We start from the raw sequence: 19,886 nt of genomic DNA on the forward strand, positions 1-19,886 counted from the left end.
AAATGAGATTTTGAAGAATGATCTCAAATTATATCTTCTACCCGTTACTGAATCATGAATGGACTTGCTCAATTATTTCCCATAATCTCATATGACATAAAATGAATGTTGTCTGCTCATCACATTTTAGTGAACATGGTTAGTTCACCTCAGCTAATTAAAGCAAAAGGGGGTTTTGAAGCCTCCTACACCAGCCTCAAGCAGCCTTTCAACTCAGTGAATACAGAAGTCGTGGGGACATTGACACAAAGTCTCTGAGACGTCTCTACGATGTTTCCACATCATTGCCGGTAGGTTGCCATGGGTCTCTGCAAGGTAGAGATGTGGCAGACAAAAAGTGCCCACGACAAGGCTGCAATTATAAGGAGACGCCCAGAAGAAGTCTCTGAGATCAGTTGGAGACTGAAAACATTCTCTGAAAAATTAAGAAGTGTTTGATTCTCTCGCGACTCCTTGGAGAGCCAGCTAGTCTCTGTGATCAGCAAGACTCGCGTCACCACCAGGTCGCCATCAAGTCTCCACATTAACGAGATGCCCACTTAAAGGGACACTCCAGACGATTTTCATAATTTCACATCATGTAGTACATAAATTGACAACTCCATGTGTAGATTTGTGGAATTTATTGTGGTTCTTGAGCAGAGAAAAAATACTTTGAAAAACCTTAAACAAATTACACTGAACAAGGATGATGACATAGGAGGTTCACATATTTCAGAAATGTAGCAGTGTAATTCTATTACAATACCACTTGCTTGCGAGTTCACCTGTGTATAATCTTTGCATGCCTTCTTCTTGTGTTCTGCTTCCTTGAGCCCCAACTCATGGATTCTTATGGTGACTCTGCCATGTCATCATCCTTGTTCATTGCAATTTGTTCTAAATTTTGAAAATGTTCTTATTCTTCATCCCAATTATCACAAATTCTGAAACTCTGTCCTCAGTATAACTAATTTATAGTTGTTCAAATGTAAAAATCTAAAAATCATCCGGAGGTCTCCTTTAAAACTCCTCTTTACCAACGTGTATGAATTGGTACCCAGCATGAAGCCACATGTTAATGTGATTGGGTTTTGATATGTGCATATGTGCATGTTTTGAATTGCAGTGTGGCTAGAATGCTTTCCAAGGAGACAGGTGAGACCACTGTAGGTGTGGGTTGGATTCCAGTGACTGGGGTCATCAAATGTTTTATAAAATACTTTAACCTTTGATAACTAGTTCAGACTATCTTCGTGCAGGTGTTTATGGGGAAATGTGTGTTATAGCAAAATCAACTAGTCCTCAATGGGTTAAACGCCACCAAGTGAAGATCACTGCAGGAGGAATAACTTTTGTTATTGTCACTACTACTGAGACCTGTTCCGATACCACGGAAATGTTGGTCAGTGCCACCTGGGTCCTTGCAATCTCTCTTCGGCCGGCGGGAAAAACAGGAACTGACAGAAAAGGGGAATAGGAACACTAAATGGGCGAACAGTCACAAGATGGTGAAGTGAGATAATCTAATGTAGGTTCCCCTAAATGGAGATAATTGGCTGTTCACACGTCTCTCAGTTTGCCATTAAATACTCATCAGGGTGAACCTACAGAGTGAGTGTGGACTAATGCATCTGGGTCTGTTCTTATTTTGACCTTTAATTTGTATCTCCTTCCTACTCTTCCCCCACCCTCCAATCAAAAGGAAAGGGCACAAACACAATGTCATGTGTGTTCATAAACTGATAAAAGTGACAAACAGACTGGCAAAGAATTCTACTTGAAAAATAAGTTTGATTACAAACTTTAAGGTAGGTACACAAACTCATTTAATTTCATCCTGTCATTTTACAGTCATGCACTGCACATGATGATTCTACATCAAACAATTGTGCCTTACTGCATGCATATTATTTTATAGCTATTCTGATTATCACCGATCTTAAACAGATCTATCCCTACATTAATAACCTACAATGTATTGTACCAAACATTAGAGGATTTTGTTCCATATATTTTTTTTTTCATTTTACTGTATGATATGGCCAAAATTGTAAGGTAGCAGATGATGACCTTTGCAAATGACTCCTAGCCAGTCTTTTCTTTTTTTCTTCAAATTTGAACATGTGAAAGACTTGTCATATCTCATTCTCATGACATGTCTGATTAAATTTCATCAATCCCCTCACTGCATGAGTTCTAAGTATTGCCTGATAAAACAATCCAAAGATTGTGCCATTGACCTTGTTTTGTAACCCATGACCCATGACCCATGATTTCACGTCCAGTCCAGCATTTAGTGGGATCTTTATGTCCATCTGAACGCGTGTAAAAAAAAAAAATATTGGTATTTGGATAGCGATCGACATCATGCTATGTTGTCTGTATGAATCCCACTAATGTGTTCTCCATGTATTCAAACCTAAAGCCCCAGTCACATAGAAACACGGATCCTCAAGGAACTACATGACGATCCATGGAGTTCCGGGATAGTTTTGCCCTGGATGGAGCATCGATGAGCGTTGATGACTGTACACACGGTATCAACATGGCAGGTACATGGATAAGGCCGGAACAGCACGGCATCTACACGGCGCGTACATGGACCAACACGGCAGCTACGCGCCAGCCACACGGACCATCCCGGACTGCTCTGCCAACACGGCAGTCCCCAGACAACCCCAGATGTTTTTGACCTCCAAAAGTTGCCATGTTGGCCTCCCGGATGTCCAAGGATACCCAAGGCGTCAACACGGATCTCTCCCCGGATCACCCCGGATCAAATCCTGGGTGATCCGGCATGTCTATGTGACTGGGGCTTTAAGTAAATTCCTTCTGTTTTATCACCCCTTCCCCCTTGATATTAGATTTTGAATCTCAACACCTGTTCAGCAACCAAGAACATCACCAGCTGTTTACTTGGCCACTCATCAATGTGTGCATTCTGCAAACGCACATATGCTCTATGGCATGCACAGTCACACATGTACATGGGCACGTACACATTAATACAGACTGGTACATACACAGAGACATACACACAGACACACACACGCACATATATAATATATATATATATATATACAATATATATATGCACAGACACACATTCGTAACAGCACATCATGAAAGATGCTCTACTACAGCATTCTCAATAAATGGCAGACACAATTACACACACTCAAGCAACCGTGCATTCATCAAATATGGAGCACCATAGAAAAGATGCCCTCTTGATATTTGGTTTATCACTTTGTATGAGGGCATCAACAATATGATGAAAGTGATTAGAGCACTCTAAAAATAAAATCTACCCACTGAGTTAGTGAAGCCATTTATACACAGCATTATATACCTGGGGGATACTATGGAAGAAATAGGGATGGTTTGATCTGGCTACATAGTTTACATAAAATATAAGAATGATTCATAGTGAAGGTCACCTTGAACACCCACACCAGCAAACTATTTGATGGAATGTATGTCTCTAAAAAGTAAATGTAACTAGAAATGTCGCTTTGGCGACTGGTATGCCTCCGCCATAATGCATGATTTTAACAATAGGTCTAGATAGTACATGTGGACAATGTGTGATTACATTTTCACAAAATTGGCAAAATATTGAAATGACAAGTTTGTCACAAATGTGTTGAATGTTCACCTTCCTTGACCTAGGTTTAATTGGATGAATAGGAGAGCATGTATCTAGGGATTTAAGGACATTAACTTGACTTTGACCCATTCATACATTTAGGCATTGAGTAATTTTCAAGGTACAGGTGTGGAGAAAAAAGTGCAATTTCTGAATTGAATAGTAAATTGTTACCATTTTCATCTGGCCCTTGACCCTAAAATTCATAAGATAATCACTTTCAGGTAGAACATGCATAATATGTACTTAAGTTTCAAGATAACTTGAGCCACTTCCGAGATATGGAGGAAAAAGTTAGTTCAGCACTTTCACTTGATCTTTGACCTTTTGACCTTTGAGGCAAAAAAAGAAGAAAAAAAAAACTTTCCAGAGAATTTCTATTAGGTTACACATGCATACACCAAGTGTAAAAAAAAATAACCCTGCTGGCATTGCATGAATATGAGGGAAATAGTAAAATTTTGAAGTGTTGCACTTGACCTTTGACCCCTGACCTTTGGCCCCATGAACCCTACATTCTCTAGATAATCACTTCCAGTCAGTACATGTATATACTATGTTCCATAAAGATACCTTGAACAATTTTCCAAGGTACGGAGAAAAAAAAGAAGTTTTAATATTTTTACTTGACCTTTTGACCTTTGACCTCATGACCCAAACTTTCACCAGAGAATCTTAATTGGGTAATACAAGTATACACTAAGTTTTAAGCAAATATCTTCAAGCATTCAATAGATATGGTGGAAATAGTGAAATTTTATGTATTTGACCCTGACCTTTTGACCTTTGACCTCATGACCCAAACTTTCACCAGAGAATCTTAATTGGGTAATACATGTATACACTAAGTTTCAAGAAAATATCTTCAGGCATTCAATAGATATGGTGGAAATAGTGAAATTTTATGTATTTGACCTTGACCTTTTGACCTTTGACCTTGAGCATGTGCACCCAAAAGTTGATAGGCACAACTTCACCCCCTAATACACATACATGCCAAGTTTCATTAGGATACCTCAACAGGTTTTGATAGTTACCTTGTCCACAAAATTCATTACGGACGGACGGAAGGACGGACGGACGGACGGACAACCCGAAAACATAATGCCTCCGGCACCACTTCGTGGCGGAGGCATAAAAAAACATACACTTAGTGGCATAATAGAGCAGAATACGAGGTATGAATTCTTGATGTCCATTTTTTTCAATAATCTTTATTTATTGACATTCAAATCATTGCAAATATGATATCATCAGCTGAAGCATACTCCTCTCTTAAATGGTAAATAAGAGATGAATGGGGTTTACAAGTGAAACAAAAAACAATTGCAGAACACAATACTGTAAAAGTGGAAACTTTCGTTGTGTTGAAATTTTCGCACATTTCGTGCAACCAGAAGGTAGCATGAAAATAAAAGCATTCAAATATTTTTCCTTGCCATATATGTTCCAGTAGTTGATGTCTTGTTTCTGCAGAATTAAAAACATGCGAAACTCTTCTTACCTGGCAGAGCGCGAAAAATTAGTTGTCCAAAAATAACCACTTTTAGAGTATACATTTGTATATCAACATTAGCTTAGACTGAAGCTGGTGAGTGAAAGTTTTGTTCTCACCCAAAAAGAATTTAACAGAAAAGAAAAATGAAAAAATGAAAAACAAACCAGCATCAAAAAAAAAAGTGATGGAAATATTGCAATCACTTACAGCTGCCTTGTGAAATCTTGCGTGATGGTTTTCTTGATGTCACCAAAAACAGGGTCGTCTCTCCTATGGCAAGAAAATAAATGCAAACTCTATGTGAGGTTTTTGAAGAGGACACTTTCAAAAACCTGTGAATATATTCTACTTTCAGCCATATGAGTAAGCCACTATATTAATCCCTGCCATTATCACTTATGGCAAATCAAAGGAAGCAAAGCAAAATATAAACATATATTAATGAACTGTAGTATACTTAGGGCAAAATTGGCTACAACATAGACTTCATATTATTGAACGTCATTGATAACAACATAATGTAGTGTACGCAGATGTATGCCAATTTGGATTAGGATTAGGATTATGTTTCTATTAGCTACATGAAAGTGCACATAATTGCAACTCACTCACAAATTGCCCTACATCGATGTAAATAAGGACTGAATTGATCAGTGTAGCCATAATGTATCAAACTGTTGCTATGCTGATATCATACAAGGCTCAACGTTAGCAGTCTATCCAATAAAGGATAACATTAAATCCCTATCTCTATGATATGATAATCTATAAAATATAATCATGAATATGTTGTATCATGCAAAATAATGTTCATGCCCCAATTCAATATCCAATTATCATGTTAGACTCAGTGAACTTAGTTAAAGTATGTGGTATTTGGAGTTCTCAAGCATACCTGCCAATTTTCACATGATTATCATGGCTCATTACATTATGTTAATTTTTCTGCATTTTTTTGGCCCACTCTCCCCCCCCCCAAAAAAAAAAAAAAAATGCTAGTGTAGAGACTTGCACACATGTGTAACTAAAATATTGGAATACTTACTCATCTTGGCCAGTCCGAAGACCTAGCTTGCTCAGTAAATGCCATAGTTGCTCTGCAAGAATTGTACACCAGATAGAATTTTAAGCACATATTCAAAATCTTACAATGTTTCTTGCTAGAATCTAATCTATATGGCTATTTTCTTCATGCTCTCATTAAACAATCACATGCAAATAATAAAAAAAGACACACACAAAAAAAATCAGGCATTGTAACTTTCAATATCTTGATGATGACTAGTAGGCTTACTGTGCCAACCAAGTTTCCATATTTCCATGGGTATTTTTAGGTGCATACTACCCTGACCTTCAACCTGTCAGCCATAAATATAAGTCTACTAACAGTCAACCAACGGTCTTCATGTACACATAATTTTTAAAAAGATGACTTAGACAAGTCACAAGCTTTTCCCTCTTGAAAAATCCTAAAATACGCTCAGTGTGTACTAGAATTAATTTGTATTCATCTATCTTGCAAAATTGGCTCGGTATGCCACAAAAACCGCTACATAAGACCAAATCCTTTATCTATCTTCCAAAATTGGCTAAGTATGCCAGAAATAACAGCAAAATTAGACCAAATTCTTTATCTATCTTATAAAATTGGCTCAGTGTGCCAGAAATAACAGCAAAATTAGACCAAATCCTGTGACAAAATTAAGAAAGATGAAAGAAACTACCAACCAAACTCTCCTTTCAATTTTGATGAATATTCTTTGTAGGAATACACTGCAAAGATCTGTCTGTGCAAATAATCTTCATATCCACTGAAAAACAGAGTTGACATACTTGTGTACTGCTTAAAAACCTTCCCAGGGCTACATCAATCACATATCACAGTGTCCCACTCTGATATTGTGTTTCTCTGTAGGAAAACAGAAAAGTAACAGAAGTAGATCCATGAAAAGTTATAAACTGATTTTCTACAGAGAAAAAAATTTCCTCCGTATAAATCAAGAATAATATGCTCTGGTATTCCTCATCAGTGAATAGCTTTTGTCTGTGCCCAAATATATGAGAGAAATAAAAATTGGTGTACAAATGGAGTGGAGAGCTGCTAAACAACTACATCACACAGGGTGACCAATTGTCTTTAATACTCTCTAAACTTTGACAGGTTATAAAACTTTTACTTTTTTTGCGTGTGTGCATCTGATATTTCCCCAAATTTTTACTGATTTACTACTGTTATTTTCTGTTTTCATACAATGCAACATTGGATTGGAAGAATCTAACGTTCCATTCTGCGTAGGGACTCGAGAAGAAGAAGAAGAAGAAGAAGAAGACACAATGCAAATGAAATGCAACGTATCAGGTTAGACTTTCCCTCTAAAAGTTCATTGGAATATCAAAGGCGATAAAGATCTGACGTACTATCTGGCATGGCACCCTCATGCATGAAGATAAGAGCCAGAATGGTCCACAGCAAACCAAGTTTGGATTCATCTGGCTCTCTGTACGTGAACGAAAGTCAAGAGATTGATTTAAAGTTACACCCACTGCTAAAAACAAGAGTTGAGTCTAATACCATTGAGATCAACAAAATTCACTGTAGCAGTGACCTTGTTTGGTAAATCATGGCACATGGATTTGATGAGAAATTAAACACTAGGAAGCCAAGAAGGACAGACAATAATGTAATAAGAGATAGATAGATAGACAGACAGACAGATATACAGAGACAGAGACAGGTGGGGGGGGGGGGGGGGGGGGGGTGGGGGAAGAAGGTTCAATCATGTGTGTGGCTGAGATCCAAACAATACAACAGCATTAAAACAATGTGATGATTTAATTACACTTTTGTGCTTGAAATGTATGTACTGCACAGGCACTGTAGGTTAATTGTATGCAATCATGTTAACTATTATATACAACCTTTTGGTACTAGGTGCTTTGTTGACAGAGGTGTCTTGCAGACCTAAACGAAAAAGGTGGCTTGTAGAAAAAGATGGGTTGCTGCAGTGGATTGAACACATGTACTTTATTATATAGGTTTTGTTGCAATAATGAATTTGTCGTGATGTGGGACTTGTGACAACAAGTGACTTTTGAAATCCAAGTTGGTATCTTGCAAAGAGATTGTATACCAAATCAATCTCTTTGGCATCTTGCTACTCACGGAACAAGATCCTGTGTCAGGTTGGAAGCCAGATTGTTGAGTAGGAAGTACAGCTTCTGCTTGTTCTTCCCTGATGTCGAGTGTTCGGCCTCAACCAGCTCATAGCCAAACACCTGTAGTCAGGTATAAAAAAGGTAAGATGATAGACACTTGCTGTGATCATCCCACTCACGTGAAGACAAAACCACTGGCACACAAACAACACATCACTACCATGCAGATAATTATATTCGCTGCTGCCCAAGGCATTGTCACAAGGGGCTAAGTGGGGTAACAGCACATGAGACCTCGGTCCATGTGCATTTTTCAAGGATGCACGTGATTGCTAAAAGTGTGCAACGTGAGAATGCGAAATGAGGTCTCCTGACAATTCTAGATCTTTCAACAACAACAAAAAAGCACCTACATACAAAATAAAATTGGCAACTTCTAGTGTAACATCGTTTGTTTGTTTTTGTTTATACAGCAACCCTGGATGAATATAAAAATATTTTTTTACCTTGAAACATGAAATTATTGCATTCTTTTATAAACAAGAGTTTATTCATAATGCACAAAGCAACTACTACTAATAGGTGTAACATCTCCATTGTGGAGGGATATGCAAGAGATTCCTCACACATCTATCCATCCATCCATCAATTTATTTATTTATTTATCTATCTATCTATCTATCTATCTATCTGTCTGTCTGTCTGTCTGTCTATTCCTATCTATCTGTTTGTCTATCTATCTATCTGTCTACATCTGGTTTTATAATATCTGGAAATGTAGACATGAATTTGAGCTATGAAGACAGTACTATAGTTAAATTGAAACTTATATTTGCTCCTATCAAACAATATAGAGATTAGACATAACATCTCTTTCTCTTATTAAAAACAAAGCCATTCATGAAATTAACAATCTAGTAATTCTTTATCAATTTCCAACGATATGCAATTTAAGTCAGTATTTCAAATAACTTTTACGTGAACATTGTTCTATTGCACTCCTACTTTAACCCTATTAAGCCCAAGCTATTTTGACCCCTCGCAGGCCCAAGGGGGGGCACATTGTGCCCCCCCTATATAACTTTTTTATTATTTGATGTATCATAGTCATATTTGGCACGTGGGTAGAGTAACTCATACTCTACATAACCATACATTTGAATTTTCACAAGGTCACCCATGGAGGGCGCTATTTACAAAAATATAAAGAAATATATAGGAAATATGCTAAACACATGATTTTTCCGAATGATTTCTTTATCCCCATTATATATGTCTTATTATATACCAATCATTTTCATATTTGCCACAAATGATAAGCAAGTGGAATTTTATTATTTGTTATGTTTGAAATTTCTCAAGGTCACCGCATGGGGGCGCTATTCATATCAACATAGTGATACATTATGAGACCTGAGATGAAACGTTTGGGATGGGAACATGTATAGTTATAACATTTCATATTTGCATGATAGTGGAATTTTGAGATTGCAAATTAATAATATGATAAACTAATGATATTAGAGGCATAACTTGGGTGAAGGAATCAAAATAACTCAAAATATAAGGGCAATCTGTAGAAAATATTATTGTTTTCAATTATCTCTATTATATCTATTGTTTTATGCCTTTGTCACATAAAAACAAAGGAAATAATAAGAAAAACTTTCCAGGACCATAATTACTTCAAATTTTGCTTCTTCAACAAATTTCAGCCAAGAAACACCCATTTCATACACTGTAATGCTATTAAATGAAATGGGAACAGAAAAAAGATGCAAAATCTGACTGACATGGTTGTCAGTTTATGGTTGCCATGGCAACCAGCAACATCAAATATAGCTAAATTATATATCAAAATGTTCGCAATAAGATTTTAGGAAAAGTCACCAAATTTGGTTGAAATCGGATTAAGGACGAAGGAGTGGCAAACGAAAATCTGGTAGGGGGGGCACAATGTGCCCCCCCTTGGGCTTTATAGGGTTAAAGGGGAAGTCCGGACGATTATCAGCCGTTTCGTGTGTAAAGAACAATATTTCATGAACCTATTACCCTTTTCCCGACGAGAAAAGACCATCAGATACATTTACTATGATTTTTTTTTAAAATAAGGTAATTCTTCATGTTCGAATCCGTCGCGAGCTGCCCTTCGTACTATCTGTCCCAGGATGCATTGCGCGTAATGTATCGGGCGCAGTTTCCTCAGCTGAGAGCACTGCGAGCGAAGCCCAGCTACGCATCGATCTCCCATTGCACTGCTGACTGCGGGCAGTATCTGCATGTGTGCCTTGTCGGCGCTACTGCAGGAGACCGTACACCGATTTAGGAGTGCTGTTGCCAAACGCTGTATTCCTTTATTCAAATAATCTTCGTTACATATCTATATAAAATCTTCAAAGATTAATGTAAAATAGTTGCAATGCTATAACATTTTCGTTTAAATTGAAATATGTATGTATTATAATACTGCCGTACTTATTAGTGTCCACCCCATCACTTACAATGCATTAGCTGTTGTCGGGCTGTGCAGGCATACATTTACGTCTGCTGCTGCCAAGTGCTATCACAATCCGCGATCGTTTTTTCGACTTCTGAGTGTGAACAATCTGAAATCAGTCTGTCAATGTCAGAATTATTGCCTCTTTTGTTGTCCGAGACTGTTGAAAAGTGTGTCTGACGGTGATAAAATACGACAGTATACATGTAACTTGAACCGAGGAAGAAACGCCAGCGCCAGCTTGGTACCACCGCCGCGCCGCGCCGGTAACTACGACCAGCAGCCCAATACACACAGCGTAATCGGGCTGCGTGTTGTAGCATTCAGGATCATGTAAAGGTAGTATCGTGGATAGATATCAATTTAAAATCGAAATATTTCTTCAATTTGAAGACTTACTAGTAAAGTTGAAGTATTGACAACACCCTAACACTTGACACATCGGCATTTTTTTAATGAAGCAATAGATCATGCCGCGTGCATCCGCTGTGTGGTCAGAGACTGTTGAGCGGTACGCTACTACCGCTTGCTTGGCCCGTATCACCGTTGCTCAAGCAGGGCTCCCCCGAGCCAGCTGACGCTCCAAGCAAAAAGCAATGTGAGGATGAAACGTCACGCTGTCACGTGATCTTTCTCGCCGGCGTACAGAAATCGAACGGTTACGATTCAAAATTAGTGATGCTAAAAAATCGATTGTGACGAGTTGGGAGGGTCTTTTTCAATGAAACTTAGTCATTATGGTCCTTTATTTATGTAGATTTTGGTTAATTTTTTTCAAAATCGTCCGGACTTCTCCTTTAACGACTCAAAAGACACAAAAATAATATTTGAGGTTCTATTCAGAATATAAAACAAACTTAGCTTTCAGGAGCCAAACCAAACTGAATGAAGCTATATGTTAAACTAAAACTTTCATTGCTAATTATGAATCAGTGTGAGACATACATTTTATTCAACATGTGCTACTGCCTTGGAGACATGGTAATTTTTCCATGGACTAATACATGGTAAGATGGTCCCTGTGTATATGGGCTTGATTTGTTATACAGTTGTACTTGTTATCCTGATCTAACAATCATCCAAATAAGCCTTCCTCCTCACATTCAAAAAGCTTAGAACCACTAAAGGAATGGACGGGATTAGCAACAACAGTTAAAGGCAAAACCCTGTAAAAAGAAAGACCTTTAATTTGGTAATCTTGGGCTACACACCCTTTAATACAATACTCCTAGCTTTGCTTCATCAACTACGCTGAAGTGCCTCTTGCCCAGAAAGATTGTTCTTCTAAGAATTAAAATCCTCGTAGGATTTCTGGATCCACTTCTAGGACCATCTGCTCTCAAACAATAACTGTTCTTTTCAATGGCCAAGAGATTAAAAGAAGGCCTACTCATTCAGAGTAACCACATTTAATGAGAGCTCCCTTTAACAATGGGCCCTGGGTAGACTCAGAGGCTGATCCATTTTCTGAGAATGTTAAAGGAAAAAGGGATTAACCCAATCACCTAACAACTTTCTACCAGTGAGTGGTCCCATTGCTTTGCCAAGTACTAAATGGGTGGACTGTATTCTCCTCCTTTCATTCAATCTCAATCCACTAGAAGATGCATCAATGCTAGTGTCTTTCATACTATTGCACTCATGCACGCACAAATACACAAACACACACACACACACATACACACTTGTGAAGACCTTCAATAAAATAGACCTATACACTGTGCATCTTTTAAATAATCAAGGTAGTCAAACATTTGACAAGAGACCATGGTTTCCTTGCTTTTATCACTAAAATTTTGTATACCCTGCATAAAGCAACCAGTGATCATAAAACTATAGTTCCATACACAAATAAAATCTTGTGTAATTACCAATGTACAGCAACTAATCAACACCTACAATAGCCTACATTGGTCTTCAAAAGTACGGGTGTCTACTACCATTGCGTCCAACATAAAACCAGTAGGAAAAGCCTAGAACAGCCTGTCTCTTTTGAGTACTAGCATGTGTTATGATACACACTGATGCCAATAAAATCTCCCAAAGATTTTGTGTTCACTCTGATTTTTTTTTAAAACATGAGACTAATGACCTCCTTCACTCACACCCTAACTGATGCATAAACACTGCTTTTACCACCCTATGTCCCCCTCAACATCACTCAGAAATGACTTATTGCCAATCAAACCTTTTCAGCACTCTCAACATACAGCCATGTTCAGCTTACATGTACACCTTTGGTTTATAGCAGACATAGGCCCTGTTTAAACATTTTATCAACTACAATCATTATAACTTCAAATACCTGTGGTTACCACAGCACCAGCCACAATGATTACGACTGATTGATTGTTGTTTGGCTGCTGTCATGGTAACAGCAAACACTGGAAAGTGCATCTGAAACATGAATCAGGGATTGACTGAGGGCAAGCTCATTCTATTTTCTCATTCAAGACCTTTTTTTTTTTCTAAATATACCAAAACTCCAAAAGTACACAGTGAGATTTTTACAGTTTTTAATTCCATCCATATGGTTGCTTCATCAAATCCTAAACACTTTTTCCAATGACATGCTCAATCTAACTACCTGTAATTGATTCTCAAATACATACATTGTACAATAATAATGCAGTATAAAACAAACTGTATTCAATAGCAAGGCCATATTTGGCATAGATACATAACTTTGCCCCACCTGAATGACCCCCACCCACACCACCTTCTACCCCATCTCATATAACTGCAGGTTATCTACAGGTTTTAAATGCATTAACGTGATCTACAGCCTACCAACCCTTAACATCACAGACAGGGGATGGTCCAAGGTTAACAGGTGTGTTTTCCTGTTACCTACCACAGTCTGACTTTGGATTTATACATAATGATGGACATAGACATATACAGGTACAAATTATACATGTACAACATGTAACAGCAAGACTGCCTTTTACAGTACATTCTGTACAATGGTGTGATAATAACCTTGTGATATAATGACCTCAGCACTTTATCTCATACACACACGATTTGACCAGCATTACAGTTTTCAGCATTATGGTACAATTCCACAAGTACTTAGATTTCAGGCCTATTAATTCACATAAAAAACAAACAAATATGCTAACAAACTCCATAATGCGAATAAGTTGAGGAAATGGGGGAAAAGTAGTCCCCCTGCCTTCCTAACTCATTGAAGATGAGCTGGTTTGCCATCACACACATTTCCTGTAGACACCTGACCAAGTATACTCGGGACTACTCTTTAAGACGTAACATATTCAGCAGAGCACCTGAGCTTTTTTTTTCTTTCTTTCTTTGATTGCATGTAGGTAAGTGTGATTCACAAAAGTTCCCTTTGGTCACACCCTTTCCCATCTCATTTTTAAAAATAAAACTACAGTGACTTCAGCTCAGATTGTCACCTCTTCAATCTACCTCTCAGTCTCTGCGGCCCAGGACCACATAACCACATCAACCATATTAATCCAAGCTGGTGTGTTTCCTTAAGCCCTGACTCACATGCAATGTTGTCACTTGCCAAGGTATGAGACAGTTTAACCCATTGAACACTAGTCCTGAGTATACAAGGGCAGGTGTCCATGGGAAATGCATGTTGCATCAAGCCTGTCCTCAATGGGTTAATGACAACCACTCTAGCAGTGTGAGCATAGTGTGCATCAGAAAAGGAGAAATACATTGGTTGTATGAAGAAGAAAAAGGGACCAAATATTGTCAAGGTATTCATACATGTGTAACCAACCTCACTTTATTGGATATCTCTCATGTATTTGACTGTCATTTATTTGTTCAATATGTGACCGTGCACCTCAAAACGAACATAAAGTCGCACACACTGATTTTGTGTGAGGACTGAAAACAAGTGAAATGGGTCAACCTAGCCGAACTTGACTTTTTCATATTTTCTGAAAGAGTGGGTCTTCATTTACATTATGCTAAAATGTGGTATCATAAAACGGGCAGGAAAGTGTGTTTTTTAGCAGTTAATCTCGAACATTTTTGATAGAATAGTGTGATTAGGTGTGTCTTCAGAATCCCTTTTTCATTTCTGAAAAACCTTGTCCACACTCTTCACTTTCAACTCTAATAACTTTTGAAAGGATAGTGCTACTGCTTTGAAAGTTGGCATTAATTATGGACAGAATGTGTTAATGAGGCAAGTTTAATTTCAATTTAATCTGATAATCCCTTCATTGTTGTTACTCTGGTGGTTTACTTCCTGTTTTTTGTCCCATTCATTGCACAGCCAGCACGGTTTGGTAAAGATGAAGCGCTTAAATAGACACTGTAATTCAGAGCCTCTTTTCTCAGTTCACACTTTTCCTGAGTTTGTGCTTTCTTTCTAATATTTAGATAGGTTAGGAGAGTCCATTTGATTTGAGTTATACATCATTTTAAAGCTTAAAGTCTGCTCTTTCAGAATGTGGTCATAACTAAAATTGCATGTCTGGCGACTTTTTGTTTGTTTTGAGGTGCAGTGTCACATATGTGACACGGCACACACACACACATTTTGATGCAATGTGATTCTTTTGACAGTATTGGTTAATGGAAACGTGACATAGTTCTCAATTGTAAATTATTATGAAAATTATCAAAATAACCTTTAAACAATTCTTACATCTTTCTGAGAGGTCTGTATGACTGGAAGAGATAGTGTATGACAATTCAAACAATTTCTCATATTATATTAGCATGAATTTTCATTACAGTACCCAAACATTGGCCAGTTTTATTCTATTTCTTACTACAGCAAAGAAAATCAATTTTTACTTGATTTTATACATTAATTGTACTAGAAAAATAGAAAAATGTGTTTATGTTTTTTTGTTGTTTTTTTTTTTTGTGTGTGTTTTGGAAACAATGGAAATATAACACTATCCAGTATTCTCCAGTATTGTAAACACAGAATAATATGTACATCTCAAGCTACATTCCTAGTGACATTATTATTTCTTTTTATTTTATTCATTTTTTTGCTTTTACAATAATACACAATACATCGGGAAGAATGCAATTTCATAGAGATTGAGTAATTGTTGCCCACAACATATTGAGCGACAAGTGCCTGGGAGAAAAGATCCAGGTTCAGAAAATTAGCATATTTTGATTGGACTGACAGCATTCTGTAATGGGTGGATGTCGTGTGTTATGCCTCAGGTCATTAGGGATCCTTTTCATCAAAGTTTTACATTGACTTGAAAAGAGACTCGATTTCCATTACTATAAAGAACATCTCACAAGAGGGCAGCATTTCACTTAAAGCTACTGTAGACATACACAGCAGAGTTGACTCAGTACGGTGTATGAAAGGTGACTACTGAAACATTGAGGGTGGCACAGCCATTACTGTACATAACTACCTCAAGTTTCAAAATTCATTTCATTTCTAGCAAACACATGACACTATTTTTCTGAACTCAAAGAATTCCAACATAATCCTGGGAACAAATAGAGTTCATTTGGACCAACAGTCATGGTCTAATCATATAATCTTGTCATATCTTGTTAAAAAAAAGGGTTTTCTCTGATTTACCATCATCAGTAAATAAATTTTTCTGATACAACACTCAGTGTAGACGCATCTCATAAATGCAAGCGTTCATGAGGTTAAGAGGAGAATTCCAGGCAATTTTCATAATTTCACATCATGTAGTAAATAAATTGATAGAGCCATGTATAGATTTGTGGAAATTATTATGGTCCCTGAGCAGATGAACCAATATTCTGAAAACCCATAACAAATTAAACTGAACTAAGATGATGGCATACAAAGCTCACATATTCCATTACAATACCGCTTGCTTAACAACTTAACTGGTGTAGAATTTATGCATGCTTTCTTTTGCTCTGCTTCCATGAGCACCCAATCCTGCATTCTTATATGAAGCTACTATGTCATCACCCTTGTTCACTGTGATTTGTTATGAATTTGAAATAATTCTTATTCCTTATCCTGATCACCATAAATCCTGTAACTCTGTTTCTAACATAACCAATTCATAGATGTTCAAATGCAAAATCCAGAGTTTTCCTTTACATTACCGCAGCGACACCTTTTTCATTCTCAAGAAAGCAACGTATGAAATATATCATCAAACTTTTTATTTCTATCACAGCTCCATCATAGAACACAAATTTGTTTACACAAAAGTTATACTGAGGAATTTACTAAAACACTGCTTCTTTGCACAGCTGTACTATAAGAGATGGGAAGGGGTAATAGTTTATGTGAATATCAAGTCACACTTACGTCATGAAGTATGAGTTTTCCTCTGCGCATCACTTCCGGTAAAATATTTTTGTGCTCCTTCATGACATTCTTATTCAGATCTGGTGAGAAAAGGACAAGTCTGCTTATCAACATAAATTACATGAACATACATGTCCATCAGAATGTGAGGTAATGTATACTCCATATATTTAGGAAGTCTAAATTTTTGCGAATTTCGCGAGTGGCTAAATTCATGATAGTGGAGTGCAGTACTGTATGGAGAAATGTATGCCTGCATGTCACATTCATGCCGGGATCAGAGTCAATATTTTTGGCAAATAGCACCTGACTCGCAAAATTTCTGAAAATAAAAACCTCACAAAATATTTGTCGCAAACAGAAATAAGTACACCCGTACATGGTCTGTGGACATTGTTGAGCAGAGTCAACAAAAGGTAACCGTAGCAACCACTGTTCATCCTTGAAGGATTTTGCTACAACCATGTATGTTCATCCAGTCGTTTCATTCAGTCATGTTTCCGCTAGACTCAAAGGCTATTTATCAGTTAATCTACAGACCTGTGCAATCGAATCAGTATGATACAATCAATTGTACACTTGAAATAAAATGTGAAAATTACTAGTAACCCAACCTATCAAACTCTACCATGTTGGATTGATTTGGATCTATACCTCATATAATTTCATTTCACTCTTTGATTCAAATGTTATGTTTTTATAAAGTTTGGCCCTTGGTCAAATAAAACTTCTGTAGAAGAAAGTAATATCTGTACAGCAGGCCATATAAGTTAAATTTGACATCAAATCACCAATCGCCAAACTCTGGAGACAAAAAAAAAAAAAAAAAAAAAAAAAAAAACGAACTAAAAACAACAACACACCAATGCACAATAGCCATGGTCAGACTGGCAAAAGATCACGAAGTTTAAGATCGCGATGTCTTTGCGATCTTTGTTTGTCCCTCCACACTGGCAGCCAAACTTTTCGATCTTTAAGTTCTCAAAGTTTGGGTCACTGGTGCGTATGCGCAAGAAAGAAGAAAGAATGCGCTGTCTGATGGCTAGTCAGATTGTGATGTAACAATGAACATCTGTACATCACAATGACGGCACGCTTTGAAGGCACAGCCTGCAAACAGATGGTGGACTGGTCACGTGACAAACTTTCATGTTTCAGATGCTAGGATTCACACTGCCCAAAGATTGAGAAAACTGGCAGGGGTCTGGGAAATATCCTCAGTTTGAATGAGAAGTTTTGCGGGAAGTTTTTGTGGGAAGTTTCGGGAGAAGTTACGGGAGAAGTTTCGCTGGAAGTGTGTGGTTACACTGGCAAAACTTCAAGATCTTTAAGATCGCAATCTTAAACTTTGCGATCTTCTGCCAGTGTGACCACGGCTAATGAAACATATGTATACACATGTATCTAAAGGCAAAACACATATTTCTGTTAATAACATGGGAAAAGGGGGAAATGAATAAGAAAAAAAAACACAAAAGGGATGGCACTAGTGTAATTATAGTGCACTTTAAAACCTACCTGCTCTCTTCACTGGAAGTTTCTTTGTCTCCATGATCAACATGTATTGCACAAAGTCACTGACCTGTGGAGCAATTCAGAAGAACACAAAATATTGGTTTCATGCTGTATCTCAGCAATTTATTTGAATTGTTAGATATGCTTCCAATGATAGGGTTCTCAAGACTTTGGTTCAGTTCTGTAGTCTTGAATTTTGGCCATTAAAAGATATCTTGAGAGAATGAATACAATGTTCTACACAAAGTGCTAAGAAATCTGAATCTAGGAGAGTACTCAAAGCTTTGAATGAAAGCCAAAAATTTTCCAGGAAAGGAGATCTATGCAGGTGAACCTTGTTATAACAAGAGAGTCGGGACTATATGAATTTTCTATATATAGTAATAACAAAATCTCATAAAAACACACACTGAAAAGTTGACTACATAAATACATGTACACGCAATATAAAACTGCAGATGATCAGGACATATTCAGCCCTACTTGCTCATGAGTCATCTTTTTAGCAAACATGTCTGTGTCATATTACCCTGCATTTTGATTAGATGCAGAATACACATATTTTGATATTAAAGTACATGTAGATGTGTTGACATTGTTACAACCGTGTACCTTACAGTGAACTACCAAACTATTCAGTATGAATATTCAGTTTCTTTGTGTGTCAGTGAGTGTAAGCATCTTGCAGAAATACACTGTAGATGGAGGTGAGGAGAGGGAGAGAATGTTTTACTCTTTCCTCGGAATCCTACCATCCATATGAAAATCACCTTGTAATAATAAAATCTTGCTGCATCCAAACATATTTTAATGGGGTTCACCTACACTTAGTTCGGACTTACATGGCAACAAAAATGTTTGAAGTTATTTCTGTGCATATGAGAACTTTTTAAATATGATACTCCAAAGATGTTTTTATTTCTCTGTCCACATGAATGCAACTAGGTAGATCTTTGAAACCTTTGAATCAAATGTGCATTTAATTTCTTTCTTCAGGTTTACAAGTGATCGTCCCTGGCTAAAATGCGATATGAACCCCACTGTAAATCTCTCTAAATTCCTTTTAAAAAAAAGAAATAAAAAAAGACCTCTAAAGAACACAACTCATTTTTGTGTTGTTGTTTTTTAATCATAACTCTTAATACATTGCCTACCAGAAGGAAAAAATACCCCATGAAAATATTTTCCTAATTTCTCACATCAGGAAAAAAAAAAAAATCAAACATGAACCAAAATATGATTACAACTCCAATGACTCCATCCTCTTTTTGTTTTAGAAATTAATCTGTGGGTATTTTAAATGAACTTGCAATAGGCC

The 19,886-nt window shown here is 37.1% G+C and overlaps 1 protein-coding gene across 1 annotated transcript in view; it reads right to left on the reverse strand.

Moving 5' to 3' along the window:
- The window catches only part of LOC139717695 (non-structural maintenance of chromosomes element 3 homolog), a 30,784-nt gene that overhangs the window by 10,496 nt on the left and 402 nt on the right, over positions 1–19,886 (reverse strand). Inside the window, exons 2-7 of the mRNA XM_071629197.1 lie at positions 18,572–18,635; positions 17,054–17,133; positions 8,293–8,405; positions 7,548–7,627; positions 6,175–6,226; positions 5,337–5,399 (exon numbers count right to left, since the gene is read on the reverse strand). Coding sequence (XP_071485298.1) covers positions 5,337–5,399; positions 6,175–6,226; positions 7,548–7,627; positions 8,293–8,405; positions 17,054–17,133; positions 18,572–18,635 — 452 coding nt within the window. The remainder of the gene's footprint in view (positions 1–5,336; positions 5,400–6,174; positions 6,227–7,547; positions 7,628–8,292; positions 8,406–17,053; positions 17,134–18,571; positions 18,636–19,886) is intronic.

This window comes from Diadema antillarum, unplaced genomic scaffold (assembly GCF_040938485.1).
Source record: "Diadema antillarum isolate AM-2024a unplaced genomic scaffold, OU_Dant_1.0 scf00000081, whole genome shotgun sequence".
NCBI classification, from domain to species: domain Eukaryota; kingdom Metazoa; phylum Echinodermata; class Echinoidea; order Diadematoida; family Diadematidae; genus Diadema; species Diadema antillarum.